At 62.4% G+C, this 17,798-nt stretch overlaps 3 protein-coding genes across 3 annotated transcripts; 2 read left to right on the top strand and 1 right to left on the bottom strand.

Annotated features, from left to right (window-relative positions):
* Positions 1 to 381: 381 nt before the first annotated feature.
* Positions 382 to 2,597, bottom strand: LOC104061715 (late histone H2B.L4). The gene is made up of 2 exons (XM_009563681.2): positions 1,498 to 2,597; positions 382 to 618 (listed from the first exon to the last, which is right to left on the bottom strand). The coding sequence occupies exons 1-2, from the start codon at positions 1,615 to 1,617 to the stop codon at positions 382 to 384; spliced, it is 357 nt and encodes a 118-aa protein (XP_009561976.1). The 5' UTR covers positions 1,618 to 2,597.
* A 125-nt stretch (positions 2,598 to 2,722) lies between these two features.
* On the top strand, positions 2,723 to 4,794 carry TMUB1 (transmembrane and ubiquitin like domain containing 1). The gene is made up of 2 exons (XM_054058475.1): positions 2,723 to 3,148; positions 3,789 to 4,794. The coding sequence occupies exons 1-2, from the start codon at positions 2,817 to 2,819 to the stop codon at positions 4,141 to 4,143; spliced, it is 687 nt and encodes a 228-aa protein (XP_053914450.1). The 5' UTR covers positions 2,723 to 2,816; the 3' UTR covers positions 4,144 to 4,794.
* A 790-nt stretch (positions 4,795 to 5,584) lies between these two features.
* Positions 5,585 to 17,769, top strand: FASTK (Fas activated serine/threonine kinase). The gene is made up of 10 exons (XM_054058411.1): positions 5,585 to 5,754; positions 7,286 to 7,841; positions 9,446 to 9,916; positions 11,054 to 11,202; positions 11,357 to 11,573; positions 11,701 to 11,860; positions 12,291 to 12,382; positions 12,646 to 13,258; positions 13,389 to 13,503; positions 17,523 to 17,769. Exons 2-10 carry the CDS (start codon positions 7,331 to 7,333, stop codon positions 17,607 to 17,609), a joined length of 2,415 nt encoding a protein of 804 aa, XP_053914386.1. The 5' UTR covers positions 5,585 to 5,754; positions 7,286 to 7,330; the 3' UTR covers positions 17,610 to 17,769.
* Positions 17,770 to 17,798: the final 29 nt, after the last annotated feature.

The following is a 17,798-nucleotide window of genomic DNA, read 5'->3' as shown; positions in this document are numbered from 1 at the left end:
GCCCCACACACCCAGGACGGACCAGGTCCTTGGCTGCTGGTCCTTGTGCCAGGAGCATGCTTTGGGACACCACCATCCATCGCTTCCTCCAGGGAAGCGCCCGCTGCTCCAAGACAATGGCAGCTCCCACCTCCCCTCACTCCCATCTGGAGATGGTGCCTGCTGGAAGCACTGCCCTTCCCCTTCCCACATGGCCAAGGGCTCTGGTCCCAGCCCCACCACCACCACCACCCAGACAGAGAGAGGTCCCAGCATCCAGATCCATGTCTCGGAGACCCCAGGCCACCCCACCATTAGTGAGCGCCCTCCCCGTCCTCCTGGCAGCACCACAGCAGACGGGGTGCAGGGGGTGCAGTAGGACTTTATTGGGACCCAGGGTGGTCACTTGCTGCTGGTGTACTTGGTGACAGCCTTGGTGCCCTCAGAGACAGCGTGCTTGGCCAGCTCGCCGGGCAGCAGGAGCCTGACAGCCGTCTGCACCTCACGGCTGGTGATGGTGGAGCGGTGGTTGTACTGGGCCAGGCGCGACGCCTCCGAGGCCAGACGCTCGAAAATGTCATTGACGAAGGAGTTCATGATGCTCATGGCCTTGGAGGAGATGCCGGTGTCCGGGTGCACCTGTGGGATGGCAACCAAACACCCTCTGAGGCCACCATCGCCCTGCAGGGAGCGGGGACCCCTTCCCACCCTGGGCAAGGCATCCTGACCTCAGCCAAAGGAACACAAATGCTGCCACCCTGAAGGTCTCGAGCTGCGTGCCACCACACTAGGCAGAAGAGATGGCCCCATGGTACCGTGGTGGCTTTGGGGTTGCATTGGCCATTGAACAGGTACAGTTGGGCTTGATGATCTCAAAGGCCTTTTCCATCCTGCAGGTTCTATGCTTCTCTGCACATTCCCCATGGAAAACAAGCCCACAAGGTAGAACAACCCGATGTGGTTGAAGATGTCCCTGTCCCTGTTCCTGCAGGGGAGTTGGACAGGATGACCTGTAAAGTTCCATTCCAAACCAAAGCATTCTATGAAATGCCCACGTGCTCCAAGTCCCGCCTACGACCTCACGCAGAGAACTGAGGTCCAAGCAACTCATGGCCACCTTTCAAAGTTCTTTCTCATCTCTAATAGAGACTACCAGAAAGACTTTATTCTTACAGGGCCAAGAGCTGCGGCTCTTGCCCCATTGATTTCTACTCAGTTACTTTTTAGGCAGAGCCTTGCTCTAGAGCTTATCCTCTCTAGGAAACCATTCCCAAGCTAGACCCAAATCTTGCCTCTTATCATCAGGAATCTCCACACTTCTGACCCTCAGCTGGGGCATCTCCTGCACCCAAATGCTCTTTTTCATCTCACTAAAGAGCAGATTTTCCTTCCTTCCTGTCTGGGGGTGGAACTGGATGGGTTTTGAGGTCCCTTCCAAGATTCTATGAGGTAAACACGCAACAGACAGAGGTAACTCTGCCCACAAAGCAGCCTCCACCAGAAAAAGAAAGATCTCACCTGCTTGAGAACTTTGTAGATGTAGACTGAATAGGTCTCCTTTCTCTTTGGCTTCTTCTTAGACCTCCTGTCCCCAGAGGTGGGAGCATGCCCACGCTTTCGCCCAGGTTCTGCACTCATCTCAGCTTCCAAGAAAGCCCTCAGGAGCTGCCCTGGGTCTGGTTATATAGGAAAGGTAGCAGCCCCTCACCCGCCCCGGTGCAGCCCCCGAGGAGCAGCTCCAACCACATCTGTGGGTGATTATTCCACTTCGCACCAAGGGAGGGGCAGCTGCGAGGGGCGGATTCAGTCAAACTTTCAGACCTGAGAGAAGGGTTGAGGGTAATGTGGGTGAAGAGGTGAGCAGGAGCAGCAGCACCTCATGAGCACAGGAGGGATGTGGAGCTGTTGGAGTGAGACCAGAGGAGGCCACGGAGATGATCTGAGCACTGGAGCATCTCCTGGTCGAGGACAGGCTGAGAGAGTTGGGGTTCATCCTGGAGAAGGGAAGGCTGCAGGGAGACCTTGGAGCAGCTTCCAGGGCTGAAAGGGGCTCCAGGAAAGCTGGGGAGGGGCTCTCGATCAGAGAGTGCAGGGATAGGATGCAGGGAATGGTTTTGATCTGAAAGAGGGGAGATTGAGATGAGATCTTAGGGAGGAATGTTCTCCTGGTGGGGGGGGGAGGCCCTGGCCCAGATTGCCGAGAGCAGCGGTGGCTGCCCCATCCCTGGAGGGGTTCAAGGCCAGGCTGGATGGGGCTTGGAGCAATATGATCCAGTGGGAGGTGTCCCTGCCCACGGCAGGGGGTGGGACTGGAGGGGCTTTGGGCTCCAACAGATCCATGTCCCCATGTCCATGAAACGCAACTTGCGGCTCTGGCAACGCTCGCTCTAACCCTTGGTGACTAGATGAGCCCTGTAGGTCACTTCTCAACGCGACAGGTGGACAGAGACAGGGTTGGGGACATGGATACAGGGATGGAGATGAGGGTGGGATGGGGACACAGGCAAGAACGCCGCCATCCCCCATGGCATCGCGCTGCGCAGCCCCACACCGCCATAACACCCCCTCAGCGGGACTACAACTCCCAGCGTGCACAGCGGGACTAGAGCACTCCGCGCAAGCGCAACGCAGGACTACAACTCCCAGCGTTCCTCGCAGGACTAGAGCACTCCGCGCAGGCGCAGTTCAGGACGCCAACACCCGGCGTGCCCCGCGGCGCCCCGCGCATGCGCAGCGCAGGACCACATCTTCCAGCGTGCCTTGCGCTGAGGCGGAAGCGGCGTGATGGCGGCGTGCGGGGAGCTCCGGGGTCGGTGACCGGAGCTGCCGCGTTCGCCATGGCTCTGATCGAGGGCGTGGGCGACGAGGTGACGGCGCTGTTCACTCTGTGCGTGGCCGCCGCGGTGCTGGCCCTCGCCTGGATCTCCACCCGCGCCCCGCAGCCGCACGAGGAGGCGCCGAGCGCGGCCCCGGCCCCCGTCGAGCGCGGGGCTCCGGTTACCGGAGCGGGGCCCGATGAGGCAGAGGCGCGGGACCGGGCCGAGACCGACAGCGGCGACGGGGAGGGCGGCCCCGGCGAGCCCTGCATGGTGCTGCGGCTAAAGTTCCTCAACGACACCGAGCGCATCGCGCGGGTGCGGCCCGGAGACACCGTGGGGGCCCTGAAGAGGTGAGGGACCGGCGGGAGCCGCCGCTTCCACACCGGAGCCGCTTCTGCCCCAGGCGTGGGCACCCATCGTAACAGGAGCGGCTCCTTCCTTCTCTGGAGCCGCTCTTCCCGGGCACGGGTGCCCATCCCGGTGGGAGCAGCTCCTTCCCTCCCCATAGCTGCTCTTCCCCCGGTTTAGGCGCCCATCCCACTCTTCCCTGGGCACGATTTCCATCGTGCTCTTCCCTGGGTGCCCATCGTGGCAGGACCAGCCCCTTCCCACCCCGCAGACGCTCTTTCCCAGGTCCAGGTGCCCATCCCAGCCCCATCCCGAGACTGGATGGGATCAGTCATGGTGTGGCCAGCAGGGGCAGGGACAGGATTGGCCCTCTGGTGAGGCCACACCTGGAATCCTGGGTTCAGTTTTAAGCCCCTCACTCCAAGATGGACTTGGAGAGGCTGGAGCGCATCTGGAGAAGGGAATGGACCTGAGGAAGGGTCTGGAGCCCAGCAGTTCTGGGAACGTCTGAGGGCGCAGGGGCTATTTAACCTGGAGAAGAAAGGGCTGAGGGGAGCCCTTCAGTGATTCTGTGCCTTTAGGGCCCGTTGCAGTTTTTAATGCTGTGATTTCATGCTGTTCCGGCCTCTCCCATCCCTGCAGGGCGCAGTTCCCGGGGCAGGAGCACCAGGTCCGGCTTATCTACCAGGGGCAGCTGCTGCGTGATGACAGCCAGCGCCTGGCCAGCGTGCCACTCGCCTCGCACAGCGTCCTGCACTGCCACCTCGCCCAGCACGGCCCAGGCCCCGCGCCCTCTGCTCCCCGTGCCTCCGCCGACCCCGTGCACACCGCACTCAACGCCGGCAGTCTGATGCTGCCGCTCTTCCTGCTGCTGCTGGCGCTGCTCTGGTACTGCCAGCTCCAGTACCGCCACGTCTTCACCGCCACCGCCACCACCTTCCTGGCCGGCCTCACCCTCCTCTTCAGCGTCATGGCCTTCGCCATGTACCGCCGGTAGCACTGCAGCCTCATCCTGGCAGGAATCTGTCCAGCCCAGGGACTGCTGCACCCGGGGAGAGCTGGGGGTGAGGGAGCATGTGGGTGTTCAGCATTCCCGCTCTGGGAAGGGATTACTTTTGCTGTGCCTGGACCAGGGGCTGCATCTCACACGCGCTTGGCATTCCTGACTCCAGGAATGGGTGGCCTTTGCCATGTACTGCCGATAGCACTGCAGCTGGCCAGAACCCAGTGGGAATCTGACTTGGGGGAGCTGGGGGGCAGGAGCACACACACGCTCGGCATTCCCAGCTCTGGGAATGTACCACGGGTGTGTACCACGGGTAAGCACCACAGCCACCCTGTCAGGAGCTGCGGCCTCGAAGGGAGCCGGAGGGTGGGAGCATGCACGCGCTCGGAATTCCCGACGCCGGGAATGGGTGGCCTTCGCCACGTACCGGAGCTGGCAACACAGCTGGCCTCATCCCGGCAGGAATCTGCCTGCACCAGGACCCGCAGCCCTGGAGGGACTCGGGGGGAGCAGCTCGGCGTTCCCAGCTCTGGGAAGGGGTGGGAGCGAGGGCTCGGGCCGTTCCACACCCCCTACCCTCCCGCCGGGGCTCCCATCGCTCCGGAATGACCGAAAGGATTAAAGGGACTGAGAACAGCAGCGGCTCCGGCTCTGCCGATGGGGGGGGGGGGGGGGTGCGCTGATTGGACGACAGGGAGGGGCGTGGCCACTGGGTGGTGGGCGGGGCTTCCGTGGGGACCACGTGTTCTGTCAAGCACTTGCCCATTGCGGGGCTCGGAGGGCTCATTTGCATAGGCGTGGCTTCCCTTCGGCCCCATCCCTTGGGGAATTGCTCGCTCATTGGAGAGTGGGAGTGCTATTTGCATAGCCCCGCCCCCTCCGGGCGGGGCTTCTCTTGGGGCACGTGCCCTGCGCCTGCAGTGCAGCCCCTTCCCTCGCGACACTCTGGGTCATTGGAGGACGGGAGGGGTCATTTGCATATCTCCGCCCCCTTGGTGAGGCACTGTCGGATTGGTGGATGGGGACAGGTAATTTGCATAGCTCCGCCTTGCTCCTTCCCTTCTGGGAACGCCTCAAGGTGTGTCCCCACTTTTGCGATGGGATGGAGAGGAGCGTTCATTTGCATGGCCCCGCCCCTGGGGGGTGTGGGCGGGGTTCCCTTCCTGTTACGCATTCTACAGCGTCTTCGCCAGCAGGGCCGCCCCGCCCCTTGCGAGGTGCGTTCTCATTGGACATGGCGGATAGCTCATTTTCATGGTCCCTCCCGCAGATGGGCGTGGCTTCTACCTGACCGCGCCCCCGTCTCCCAAGCGAGGCCGCCCCGCCCCCTAGCGAGGCGCTCGGTCATTGGAGGAACTGAGTGTCTCATCTGCATAGTCCCGCCTCCACGGGTGGGCGGGGCTTGCCACCTCCCGCGTGCTCCGGCTCGGCCCGCCCCTTTGGTTGCTCACAGGGGGACGCGGGGGTGTCGATTTGCATCGGCGCCGTAGGCTCCGCCCCCGGAAGTGTCTGCGGGCGCGGGGGCTGCCGGGAAAAGATGGCGGGTGCGGCGTGCGGGGGGCGCTGAGCGGCCCGGGCGGCGGCGGCGGCTGCCAGCGCCATGTACGGCCCGGGGGGGCGGGGCCTTCGGCGGTCCTGGGGGAGGGAGGCTGGGGAGAACGGGGAAACCGGTACCGGGGCTGGGGGAGCCGGTACTGGGGGGCAGGGCTACCGGTACCAGGTGTGGAAGGGCCCAGGGAGGCCAAGAGTACCGGGTACTGGGGAGGGGGGCATCAGAAGACCGGGACTGTTGGGAGTCCTAGAGGAGTTGGGGGTGAGGGGAACGGGGGAACCGGTGCTGGGCGTGGGGACACCTTGGACTGGGGGGGTCCAGGGAGGACGGGGGTACCCGGTACTGGGGGGGGGATTTTGAGAGCAAAGCCTTGAGGTCTCCCGCAGGAGAGGGGCTGGGGGACAGGCGGAACGGGTACCGGGGGCTGGGGGTGTCCCGGGTACTGGTACTGGGGAGGGGGGCATTGGGAGAGTGGAGCCTCCAGGTGTCCTGGGGGAGAGGGGCTGGGGGGCAGGGGTACCGGTACCGCAGGGGGCTCGGGGACCCGGAGAGGGTAGAGGTACCAGTGCTGGGGGGAGAGGCATCGGAAGAGCAGGGCTGTCGGGGGTCCCAGAGGAGCGGGGGTGAGGGGAACAGGGGAACCGGTGCCGGGGGGGCGCAGGAGTACCAGTACCAGGGGTTGGGGGACCCAGAGAGGCTAGAGGTACCAATATTGGGAGGTGGGATCGGGAGAGCGGGACTTTTGGGGGTCCTAGGGGCTGAGGGGAATGGCGGAGCCAGAACCCGGGGCCAGGGGGGTCCCAGGAGGGTGAGGGTCCCGGTACCCGGGGCAGGGGTCCCAGGGCAGCAGGGTCCGGAGGGGCGGGAAGGGTGGGATCTGGGGGGACAGGGGGTACCAGTACTGGGGGAGCAGGGGCTGCGGGTACTGGATCCTCATTCCGAGGGATCTCTGAGGGCAAGGATGTGGGACAGCGCCCCTGGATCTGAGCTGGGATCCTGGTGTGAATTCCCATTCCAAGGGGTCTCTGTGGGCAGGGATGTGGAGCAATGCCCCTGGATCTGGGCTGGGATCCTGGTGTGGATCCCCATTCTAAGGGGTCTCTCTGGATCCAGGATGGGATCCTGGTGTGGATCCCTGTTCCAAGGGGTCTCTGTGGGCAGGGATGTGGGGCAGCGCCCCTGGGTCGAGGCTGGGATCCTGCTTTGGATCCCCATTCCAAGGGATCCCTCTGGGTAGGGATGTGGGGCAGTGCCCCTGCATCTAGGCAGGGATCCTGGTGTGGATCCTTATTCCAAGGGATCTGTGCAGGCAGAGATATGGGGCAGCGCCCCTGGATCCGGGCTGGGATCCAGGTGTGGATCCTCATTCCGAGGGGTCTGTGCAGGCAGCAATATGGGGCGGCGCCCCTGGATCTGGTCTGGGGCTCCGGTGTGGATTCTCATTCCAAGGGCTCTCTGTTGGTGGGGATGTGGGGCCAGCACCCCTGGATCCAGGCAGATCCGGATGCTGGGATCCCATTGTGGGTCCCTGTGTCCCTTGCCCGCTCCAGGCCTCTCACCGCATCCCTGTCTCGCCCGCAGGGTCTCCCGGTTCCCTGCAGCCCCCGCCGCCGCCCCGCACCAGCCATGCTGCGCCGGCTGCCATGGCTGCGCGCCCTGACCCGGGTCCCGGCCGCCGCTGACGGCCGTGGCGCCGGGATGCATCCCGGCTGCTACTGCGCGGGCAGGGCCAGGCCGCGGGCGCTGCTGCTGCCGCTGGAGCCCTGCAGCCATGGGCTGCTCCACGCCGCCGGCCCAGATGCCGGCAGGGCTCGTGGCAAGCGGAAGAGCTGGAATTTCATCCACGAGAAGATGAGCTACGACACCTTCTTCACGCTGAAGCGGCTGATTGAGCGCTCGCGCAGCGTTGGTGAGGTGCTGCGCTGGGTCACCCAGAACCCCGGCAAGGTCTCTGCCAGCCACTACCCCATCGCGCTGCACAAGCTGGGCCAGCTCCTGCAGCAGGGCGACGGCCGCGGGCCGGGGCGCGTGCTGGAGCAGCCAGAATTCCAGGCGCTCTGCCAGGCCATCATCGGCAGCTGCTCCAAGTTTGATAACTTCAGCATCGTCAACTGCCTCTATGCCGCCGCCGCGCTGGGTGAGTGATGCCAGGGGTGCTGCCGGGGCTCAGGGTTGAGGAGATGTGAGAAGCTCCTGGCACTTCGGCCAGTGGAGATCCCGGTGCTCCGGCCAGTGGGGATCCTGGTGCTCCCGCTGTGGAGCTCCTGGTGCTCTGGCCAGTGGAGATCCTGGTGCTCCTGCTGCCCATAAGGATGTGCTGGAATGGGAGATGGTGTGTGGAGCGGTGCACCATGGAGGCGGGTGCACCGCAGGGAGGGAATGGTGGGTAATGGCTGCTCCAGGTGCCTGGAGAACCAGGAATGAAGGCCTGGCAGCACTGGGATAAAGCACTCTGTGAAGTTCGTTCCAGTCCCTGGAAATGCAGGAGCATCGGAGGCACGGGAGCCTGGCTCAGCCCTTTCCCAGCTGCGAGCCCTGTGCCGTGGGCACTTCATCCTCCGGAAGGGAGGCTCCGGCGGCTGGGATTCCTGTGCAGAGCAGCTCCCTGCTCCCTCTGAGAGCCCTGTGGATTGTCCCGCCTGCGAGGGCAGCAATCACATTCCTGCCAGCCCCGCACGCGTCTCCCACCGCTCTGTTTGCTGTTCTATCCCCACGCCGGGCCAAGGCCTCGGTGGAGCCGCAGTCGGAGCCACCTGCATGATGCAGTCACTCCGGATCCCAGCGAGGAAGGCAGGGAGGCTGTTCCTGCTGTCTCTCCTCGGCCGCCTGGCGACGGGTGTTTGTTGACATGAAGCTCTGAGCTTGCTCTGGCACCAATCTGCACTCTGTTCTCTGTCAGCCACCTTCCTTCCTCGTTAGTTAAAATTCCAAATGCCTTTCTGAGGCCTTTTTACGGACCAAAGCATCTGCTTGGACCAATCCTTCACTTCTCACCTTCCCACTGATCCTCGATTGACGCCGAAACGTGGGAACTGACCCCGTGCTGCCTCTGGAAAGCTGGAGCCTTGTCAGCTGCCCTCAGAGCGCTGCAGGCTCCCGGCGCCTCCCGTGGCGCACAGCCCTTCATCCGCCTCCAGAAAAGATCCCTCCTGACATGCCAGCACCGGCCTTTGCCTCTTCCCAGAGCCGCGCTGCGCACTGGCCCCTGCACTTGTGTAACAGATCCAGAGCTGGAGAGAAGGAGTTCTGCGGGGAGCCAAGTCCGGATGGCGGGTGCTAAGCTGGAAAAGGGGAGGTTAGGGATGCAAAAGGTTCATTCCTGCCGTACTCATGTGGTTTTTGAAGAATTAATTGCTCTCATTCCAGTCCTCAGTTCAGCAACATCCTGATGTCTGTCTCATTTTCCAACCAAAACCTGGTTTTAAAGCACTTTTTTAGGAATTTGCTTGATCCTTAAGGAGTTTGAGACCAGAGTTAAACCTGGCTTTGTGGATGAGCTGGAGGACTCGCCTCTTGGCAGAGTGGGTGGGAATAATCCAGTGTCTCCAAACGCCTTTTCCCAGGGTGCTGATGCGCCAGTGTTCTGGTCCGGCTTGGCCAAGCCGATTCCCTTCCCTCTTTCTCCCATCCAGTTCCGTTGCTGGTGTGGCCAACGCATCCTCTCCAGCTGCCATCTGCTGCTTTGGTGGGTCTGTGCTTCCCTGATCTCTCCCTCATTCCCTGCTCCCTCTCGTCCCGCAGGGCTGCCCGGGGAGTCAGCGCTGGTGCGGGTGCTGGAGGAGGAATCCCGGAGCCGCCTAGGCCGCTTCAACCAGAAGGACGTCTCCATGGTTTTCAGCAGCGTGATGCGGCTGCACCCATCCAGCCCCCACCCGCTGGTGGAATCCTGCCTCAGCAGCCTGGAGCGGCACCTGGAGAAGGAGCGGCACCCCCAGACCCTCTTCCTGCTCCTCTCCTACTACCGGCTCCGTGCCCAGGCACTGCAAGGGCACCCGCCTTCCGACCAGCAGCTCATCAACAACCGCAAGATCCTGCGCCTCGTGCGGCACACGCTGGGACAGGTCAGCGCCGTGCGGGAGCATGAGCTGGCGCTCCTGGATGAGATGCTGGCGCTTTCCGCCCAGGAAGCCAACAACAAGGCCCTGGAAGCCATCTTCAGCTCCCAGCTCTTCTACGAGAACCGCCAGGAGCGGTTCATCCGCAGCATGGCAGGTGAGCACGGATCTGGGAGACCCTGCTCTGGCACAGGCCCACTGGGCTCCATCCCTGCGCTCCGGGAGCTCCTTTCCTGGCACAGGGCATGCTGGGCACTATCCCTGTGCTCCGGCAGCTCCTTCCCTGGCACAGGGCATGCTGGGCTCCATCCCTGCGTTCCGGCAGCTCCTTCCCTGGCACAGGGCATGCTGGGCACTATCCCTGCGCTCCGGGAGCTCCTTCCCTGGCCCAGGGCATGCTGGGCTCCATCCCTGCGCTCCGGGAGCTCCTTCCCTGGCACGGGGCATGCTGGGCTCCATCCGTGCCCTCTGCCCACTCCAGGAGCTCCTTCAACAGTGAGGGACATGCTGACCCCCATCCCTGCGCTCTGCCTGTTCCGGTAGCCCCTTCCCCAGCATGAGACATGCCGGGCTCCATCCCTATGCTCCGCCTGATTTGGGAGTTGCTCCCTGGCATGGGATGTGCTGGGCTCCATCCCTGCACTCTGTCCACTCCAGGAGCCCCTTCCTAGCTCTCAGCTCTATCCCTGCACTCGGCCTGCTCTGGGAGACTCTTCCCCAGCATGGGATGTGCTGGGCTCCATCCTTGCGCTCTGCCCATTCCTGGAGCTCCTTCCCCAGCATGGGATGTGCTGGGCTCCATCCCTGTGCTTCTCCCACTCCGGGAACTTCTTCCCCTGCACGAGGCTCTCTGAGCTCCATCCCTGCACTCTGCACGTCCCGGGAGCCCCTTCCTCAGCACAGGATGTGCTGGGCTCCATTCCTACGCTCCACAGACTCTGAGCTTCCCTGGAGCACCCCTGGGACTGGAGAAGCACCGTCTGGGAGCAGGAGAAACGCTGCCTTACAGCTGCTCTGTCATTGCCGTCCCACCTCGGGTCTGGGAATGGGCTGTTTCCCTGGAGTTTCCAAGGCGGCACTCTGCTCTGTGCGCATCCCAGCTGTGCCTGGAGTGGAAATTTGCCCTGGCAGGATGGGAATCCTCTGCAACCTCTCCCGAAGCCCATAACTCGATGTATACTGAAATCTTGCTGGGATTCAGGAGAGGCGGCTCTGCTGCCCCTCCTGCTGCGGCTCTCGGAGAGCCAGGGTTGGGTTGGATCCAGCTGCTCTGACAGTGCTTTGCTCCTTGCAGAGTGGCTTCCCCGGAAGGCAGAGAACCTGACTCCCTACACCATGGCCCTCATCGCCAAGTATGTGGCACGGCACCGGCTGCGAGAGCCGCGGCTCCTGGACACCATCGCCAACTTCCTCCTGAAGCGTGGGGAGCAGCTGGACAGCAAGGTGAGCATCCTGGGATCGCTCCGGAGTGGGAACCACCTCCCTTCTTCACATCCTACAGGGATATGTCCCGATCCTTGGGAGACCCTGATTCCACCCACCCCTGCACCTGCCCTCCATCCCACTGCCTGGCCCATCCTGACTCCGTCTCCTCCAGGTGATCCAGAAGCTGGTGTTCCCCTTCAGCCGGATGAATTACCGCCCTTCCAACCATGGCGAGCTCTTCCCGAAGCTGGAAGCAATCCTGGAGCAGAAAGCTGGCAGCTCGCCCCTGGCCACCGTCAACATCCTGATGTCCATGTTCCAGCTCAGCCACTTCCCGCAGTCCGTCCTGCACCAGGTCTTCTCCCCAGCCTTCATCACCAACGTCATGAGTATGTCCAGCCTTTGCCAGGATGAATCCTGCCCTTGGAGCTGGGATGGGGTAGAATTTGAGGGTGTTGGATGGATTGGGCTCCGCTGGGAGCGCCTCATCCCTATCCTGGCACCCCCTCTCTGCAGGCAGCCCCTACGCGCTCATTGTGCGCCGCTACCTCTCGCTGCTGGATGCGGCGGTGGAGCTGGAATTCCGGGATTACAGTGGCCCGCGCCTCGACCCGCGCTACCGCGTTCTCATGTTCGAGCATGCCCTGACAGCCGACGAGGCCAACAGGAAGTACAGGTGTGCGACCAGAGCGCCGGGAATGGGAGGGCGGCTCCAGTGGGGATGTGGAACCCCACAGAGGAGCCGAATGGGATCATTTGGGTTGGAGGAGATCCTTAATCTCATTGAGTCCAGCCCTAAATTCAGCACTGCCAACTCCAAACCCTGTCCCAAAGCGCCACATCCACACAGCTTTTCCATCCCTCTGAGATGGGGACTCCTCCACTGCCCTATCCCGATCCCTGACAGCCCTGTGGGTGATGGGGAATGCGCGATATCAGGAGGAGCATTCCTACGGAGTGAGCTGAACCAGGTCCCCTCCCTGCCCTTGAAAAGCACAGCCTGGAGCTAAAGGCTCCGTATTCCTGGCTTGTGTGGATGCATCCAGCGGGAATGCAGGCTGGGATCCGTTCCCGGAGCACATTCCAACTCTTGTCTCTTCCTGCAGTTACAAGGGGCTGGTGGCCGAGGCGCTGCGGCAGCTGGTGGGAGAGGAATGCTACCGGCAGGACGAGGTGCTGCCCCCGGGATACTGCACAGGTAGCCATGTCAGGCGGGAAGGGACGCTGGAATTTGGGAGTCGGGGGCTCTGGGGGTGTCAGGAGCCCCCGTGGTGCTCGGAGAGGCCGGAGGTGGCAGGGTTATTACAGGCAGGACTGTGTTGGGCTGCTCCATCTCCTCATTGCTTTCTCTTGCTGTGTCGGGAAGAGATCTGGAGCCGCTCTGACTGCGGCACGGCTTGGTGGGGTCAGTGCAGGGGGTCTGGTCCTTATCCGATCCCGATCCAAGTGTTCTCTCTGCAGACTTCCTGCTGTGGATTAACCGCTCAGGCACTGTGCTGCCCCTCTCCCGCATCCCTATGGCTTCCAAAGCTCCCTCTTCCCACCCTACGACGTCCTCGGCCACCGTCTCCCTGCGCTCTAGCGTCCTGGCCCTCACCTCGGACTTGCAGGACTTTGCCCCCTTTGCTCCGGAGACACCGAGCAGCCCCGTGGGATCCCGGGAAAACAACCTGGCCGGGAGATTCCTGCCCACGCTCTGTCCGGCGCCGGGGGGGCCCTGCTTCCAGCCCCCCGCGGACTATTACTGCATCCCGAGCAAGGAGGCTTCCCTGGAAAGCCAGGGCAGCTCCACGCTCAGCAGCCCTTCCGAGTGCCTCTCCGCACAGCCGGCCAGCACGCCCGATGGCTCCTCCTCTGCCACACTCTTCCAGTTCCCCATTGGAAAGATCCTGGAGGAGCAGGAGGCTCCGGCCAGCTGCCCCAACCACGACAGCTTCCAGGGGGAGCAGCCCCCGGAGGAGCCACAGGGAAGGAGCCCCACGCCTGGAGGGGATTCCGGCCCTCCGCCCTCGCCGTGCCGGCCCAGCCCCAAGCGGGATCCGGCTGATACGCACGGAGTGGAAGGCATTCAGAGGTATGGAGCCAGGATGTGTCATTTTCTGGGATAACGCTGCTGCCCTGGGGCTCCGTTCCCTGGGATAATGCTGCTGCTGGTGGGCCCTGTTCCCTGGGATAATGCTCCTTGTTTCGCTCTCTCCCGGCAGGGTGGTTCTCTCCGTGAATGACAAGTGGCATTACTGCCAGAATTCTGATATCCTCGTGGGCTCCCGTGCCATGAGGGACCGGCACCTGCGGCTGCTGGGATACTGCCTTGTCCAGGTACATCCTTCTTCCCTCTTCTTCCCTCTCTTGGTGAGCTCTGGGCTGCAGCGCTGGCATCCCCACTGTAAACATTCCCGGTGGAGCTGTTCTTCCATCCCTGCCTCCTGTGCCTGGAAGCATTGACTCATCCTCATGGCTCTGTTCCCCATTCTGAGTTTTTCCATGGGGCTGGCAGCTTTATCCGCCCTGGAGCCCTGGCGGAAGGCAGAGGCACAGCCCTCTCGTGTCCATGGGTCCTGCCGGAATTCCTTTCCTGATCTGGGGTGAGGGCGAGGGGAACCTCCCGTCCGTGCTGGCTTCAGAGCCCTGGCTGCATTGGAGAAAGGGAAAGCTGGGAATGACGAAGTTTCAAGGCTTCCCCGCTGCCCCCGTGGTTTTCCTCAAATTCCCTCGGAGACTCTGGAGCTTGGATTGAGGAGTGCAGCTCCTCTAGGAGGATTTGTGTGGGGTGGTTTGTATCTGGCACTCAGAAAACCACTTGGAAACGCAGGCCTCGTGTCCCTGTTTGTGTCTGCCCTTCGGAATCACCAGAATCGCAGTACCGGATCCATCAGGCAGCCCCGTGACCGTTCAGAGAGCTCCTTGCTCTCCTGCTGCAGGCACAGCCGCCCGGCGTGGAGCTGCTCCTCATTCCGGAATTCCCAGTGTGTGTTGTTCAGTTTATTCCAGTGATTGGAGCCGTGCCGTTGCCGTGGGCATCTCAGGCTGCGGAACGCTGGAGCCAATCCTGCTCCCTGCTCCTAGCTCTGCGATTTCCAGCATGGATCCAGGCCCCTGAGCGCCACATCTACATGGATTTTAAATACTTCACCACTGCCCCAGGCAGCCTCTGCCAGGGCTGGACATCCCTTTCTATGAGGGGCTTTTTCCCAGTATCCCATTTCACCCTGCCCTGGTGCAGCTTGAGGCCATTTCCTCTCATTCCATCCCTTGTTCCTTGGGAGCAGAACCCGACCCTGCCTGGCTCCAACCTCCCTTCCAGGAGCTGCACTTCCTCACTCCCTGTGCGTGGGATCAGCTGCTCTGTCCGGGAGTGTGGTCAGGAATGACTGAGGCTGCGGGAGCTCTTTCCTGATCCTCATGGATGCAGAACAGGGCTTTGGTCCCATCCAGTCTTCCCTCGCCAGCAGCAGAAAATGAGTGCGGAGCAGGGCACGGATCGTGGGGCTGTAGCTCCTGTATCCCGTACTTTACTTCCACATCACATACTTTACTCCCATCATCATCATCATTGTGGCCGTCCGGTCTGTCCATGCCTCATTCCAGAAGCGTGGCGCCAGACACTCCAGATGGATCTCACCAGTGCTGAGAAGCAGAGAAGGATCGGCTCCCTTGGCCTCTGCTCCTGGGGCTCTTCCCGACACTCCTGGGATGCCGTTGGTTGTGGATTGAGGCTCCATCTTCTGCTGCTGGAGCTCTTCCCAATGCTCCCGGGATGCCATTGGCTGTGGATTGAGGCTCTCTCGGCCTCTGCTTCTGGGGCTTTTCCCAAATTTCCTGGGATGCCATTTGCCATGGATCGAGGCTCCTTCATCTTCTGCTCCTGGAGCTCTTCCCAATGCTCCTGGGATACCATTGGCCGTGGATTGAGGCTCCTTCATCCTCTGCTCCTGGAGCTCTTCCCAACGCTCCTGGGATACCGTTGGCCATGGATTGAGGCTCCTTCATCCTCTGCTCCCGGAGCTCTTCGCAACACTCCTGGGATGCCGTTGGCTGTGGATTGAGGCTCCCTCAGCGTCTGTTCCCAGGCATCTTCCCAGCTCTCCTGGGATGCCGTTGGCTGTGGATTGAGGCTCCCTCAGCCTCTGCTCCTGGAGCTCTTCCCGGCTCTCCTGGGATGCCGATGGGCATCCAGCCATTGTCTGTCAGGACCCTTTCTCCCTTTTCTGCAAAGCCCCTTTCCAGCCGGTTGTTCTTGGTCTTTCCTGGTGGAAGGGGTTGTTCTTCCCCGGGCTCAGGGTTCGGCTGTTTCTCCATCCCGTCGCTCCCGTGCCGGCAGCCCCGCGGGGTTGCGCTCACCCCTTTGTCCCGGTCACTGTTGCGGACACCCCATGGAGTTGGCTCTTGGGATGTGCCAGATGGGATGGGATGGGATGGGATCCAGCTGGACACGGCGCCACTCCTTGCGCTCTCCGAGCCTGCCAGCTCCCTGCGGGCTGTCGCATTCCGGCCGCCTGCCGGCTTGGAGCCGTCTGGGAATGTGTGGGCCTGTGCCAGGGCCGCGCTGCTCCTCGGATGCCTCTGGACGGGGCCTCCTTCCAGGAGAGCTGTTCCTTCCCAGGGCTGCCATCACCAGGGCTGGAATCTGGATCCTTACTTGCTTCCGGACCTGCCGGTTGCTCCCGTTCCTTGGGAAGCAGTGGGTGCTGCGGGAACCCCTTCCAGGCATTCGGCTCTGCCCACCGACACCCTGGCTCCCGTCCCTTTCCGAGCTGGATCTTCCTTTCTCTGGTGGTTCTGGCACTTTGCTCACAGCCGGCTCTTCTTCCTCAGGAGTTTTGAGGTAGGGACATGCACCATCCTTCCCGGAATCCTGCCCAGATGAGCTGTTCCCACACACCCTGTCCTGGATCTGGCACTGCTCACTTCCAGCCTGTGCCGCTGATCCTTCCGGGAGCACAGAGCCATGGAAGGAGGCGGCTCCATCCCAGAACCTTTGGTTTGGAGCCACTGCAGCCAGCGGTCCTGGCTCCTTCTCCAAGGAAAGTTAGGAGCTGCCTTCACCCCATTCCTGCGAGGAATGCTGGTGAGCAGCACCCAGGGAGCACCCCCATCGGCATCTGCCTTCCCCTGCGGTCCCTGGTCCAAATTCTCCCGCTCCGTCTCCTCACGGTGCCTGCTTTCAGCCCTATTTCTTCACCGTGCTGGTGGGAAGGAGTTTCTTCTGCTGTAGAATGAGCTGCAGCTCCGAAGCATTGGTCGTGGCCTCTCCCAGGAGCTGTGGGCAATTCCGATGCCACACTGGAGCTCCCGCCTGGCCGGCAGTGTTCCCGCACTTGCAGCTCCACACAAGCTCCTCCAGAAACTGAGCTCCAAGGAGGTTTGGACTCCAGGTCACTGCATCTCAGCAGGATCTCCAGGTCTGCCGGGAAGCTCATCTTGTGCTTCCATGGAATCCTTTAGGATCTTCGAGTGCAACTGTTAACCCAGCACGGCAACTGCCTGTCCGTGTCCTCAAGTGCCACAGCCACAGGAATGGTGACTCCACCGCTGCCCTCGGCCTGAGAACTCTTTCCAGGAAGGAATTATTCCAAATATCCGAGTATCTTATTCCCAGGAGGGACAGGTGGGGCTGCAGCCGTGTGCCTGCACTGCCCCGTCTCCGTAGGGAGCAGCGTTCGGCCTCCCCAGTGCCCGGATTGCGGTTCCCTTCCATCCAGCCTTCTCCAGGACTTGCAGAGCTCCCACCCCTCCCTGATATCTCGATAACACCAGTGGAACCGGAGTCTCCTCTCATCCCTGCTCCCACCCCTTCCAAGGGGGTGTTTGTTCCCGATCAGGTTTGCTGCTCCGGGGCAGGGAGCGTTCCCGGTTCCCCAAACCCGGTTCCGGCTCATCTTTCCCAGTGGGATCTCTGCTCCCCTGGGCCAAGGGAGGGTCTGGGGGTGTCTGTTTTCAGGAATCTTGGCGCCTCCTTTCCTTGGCAGATCGGATAAAATTCACGATTCCCAGCTCCATCCTGCAGCCCTTCCTCCCCCATTCCTGGCTCCATCCCTCAGCCCTTCCTTGCCCATTCCCAGCTCTATTCCCGGCTCCATCCTTTGTTCCGCAGCTGCCCCTCACCCCAGACAGCGGATGGGATCCCTGTTTGCTCTCCCACCCCTTCCTGGGGCTTGGATTTGGGATTCAAGATTGGGAGCATCTCTAGAGGATCCTTGGCCGGGCTGCAGTGGGAATGGGAATGGGGCTGGGAATGGGGCTACCCTGGCCTTGCCTGGGGGTCAGTGGGCACAGAGCCCTCCCTCTGTGGGAATGGGCCAGATCCTGATCCGGGGCATTCTCCCATTCCCTTCCAGCTGCCATACACGGAGCTGGAGAAGGTGAGCGGCATCGAGGAAGCGAAGCTCTACCTGCGTCGGAAGCTGAGGGAGCTGCGCCTCTGAGCGATGGAGCCCGGGCGGGAGCGGGGGGCGACGGAGCCGCCCCATCCCAGGGGATCCGGGCTGGGCTAGGGGTGGCACGGGAGCTGCTCCCAGATATTTATTGCCGTTAGCGGGGTCCGGGGGTGGATTCCGGTGCACAGGGAGTGGGGGGGGCTGTGCCGGGAGGGGCACAGGGGCTGCTCCCCCGCC

This window comes from Cuculus canorus, chromosome 2, assembly GCF_017976375.1.
Source record: "Cuculus canorus isolate bCucCan1 chromosome 2, bCucCan1.pri, whole genome shotgun sequence".
Classification (NCBI taxonomy): Eukaryota; Metazoa; Chordata; class Aves; order Cuculiformes; family Cuculidae; genus Cuculus; species Cuculus canorus.
The sequence above is the reverse complement of the archived record's forward strand: the minus strand, read 5'-3'. Positions and strand labels throughout refer to the sequence as shown.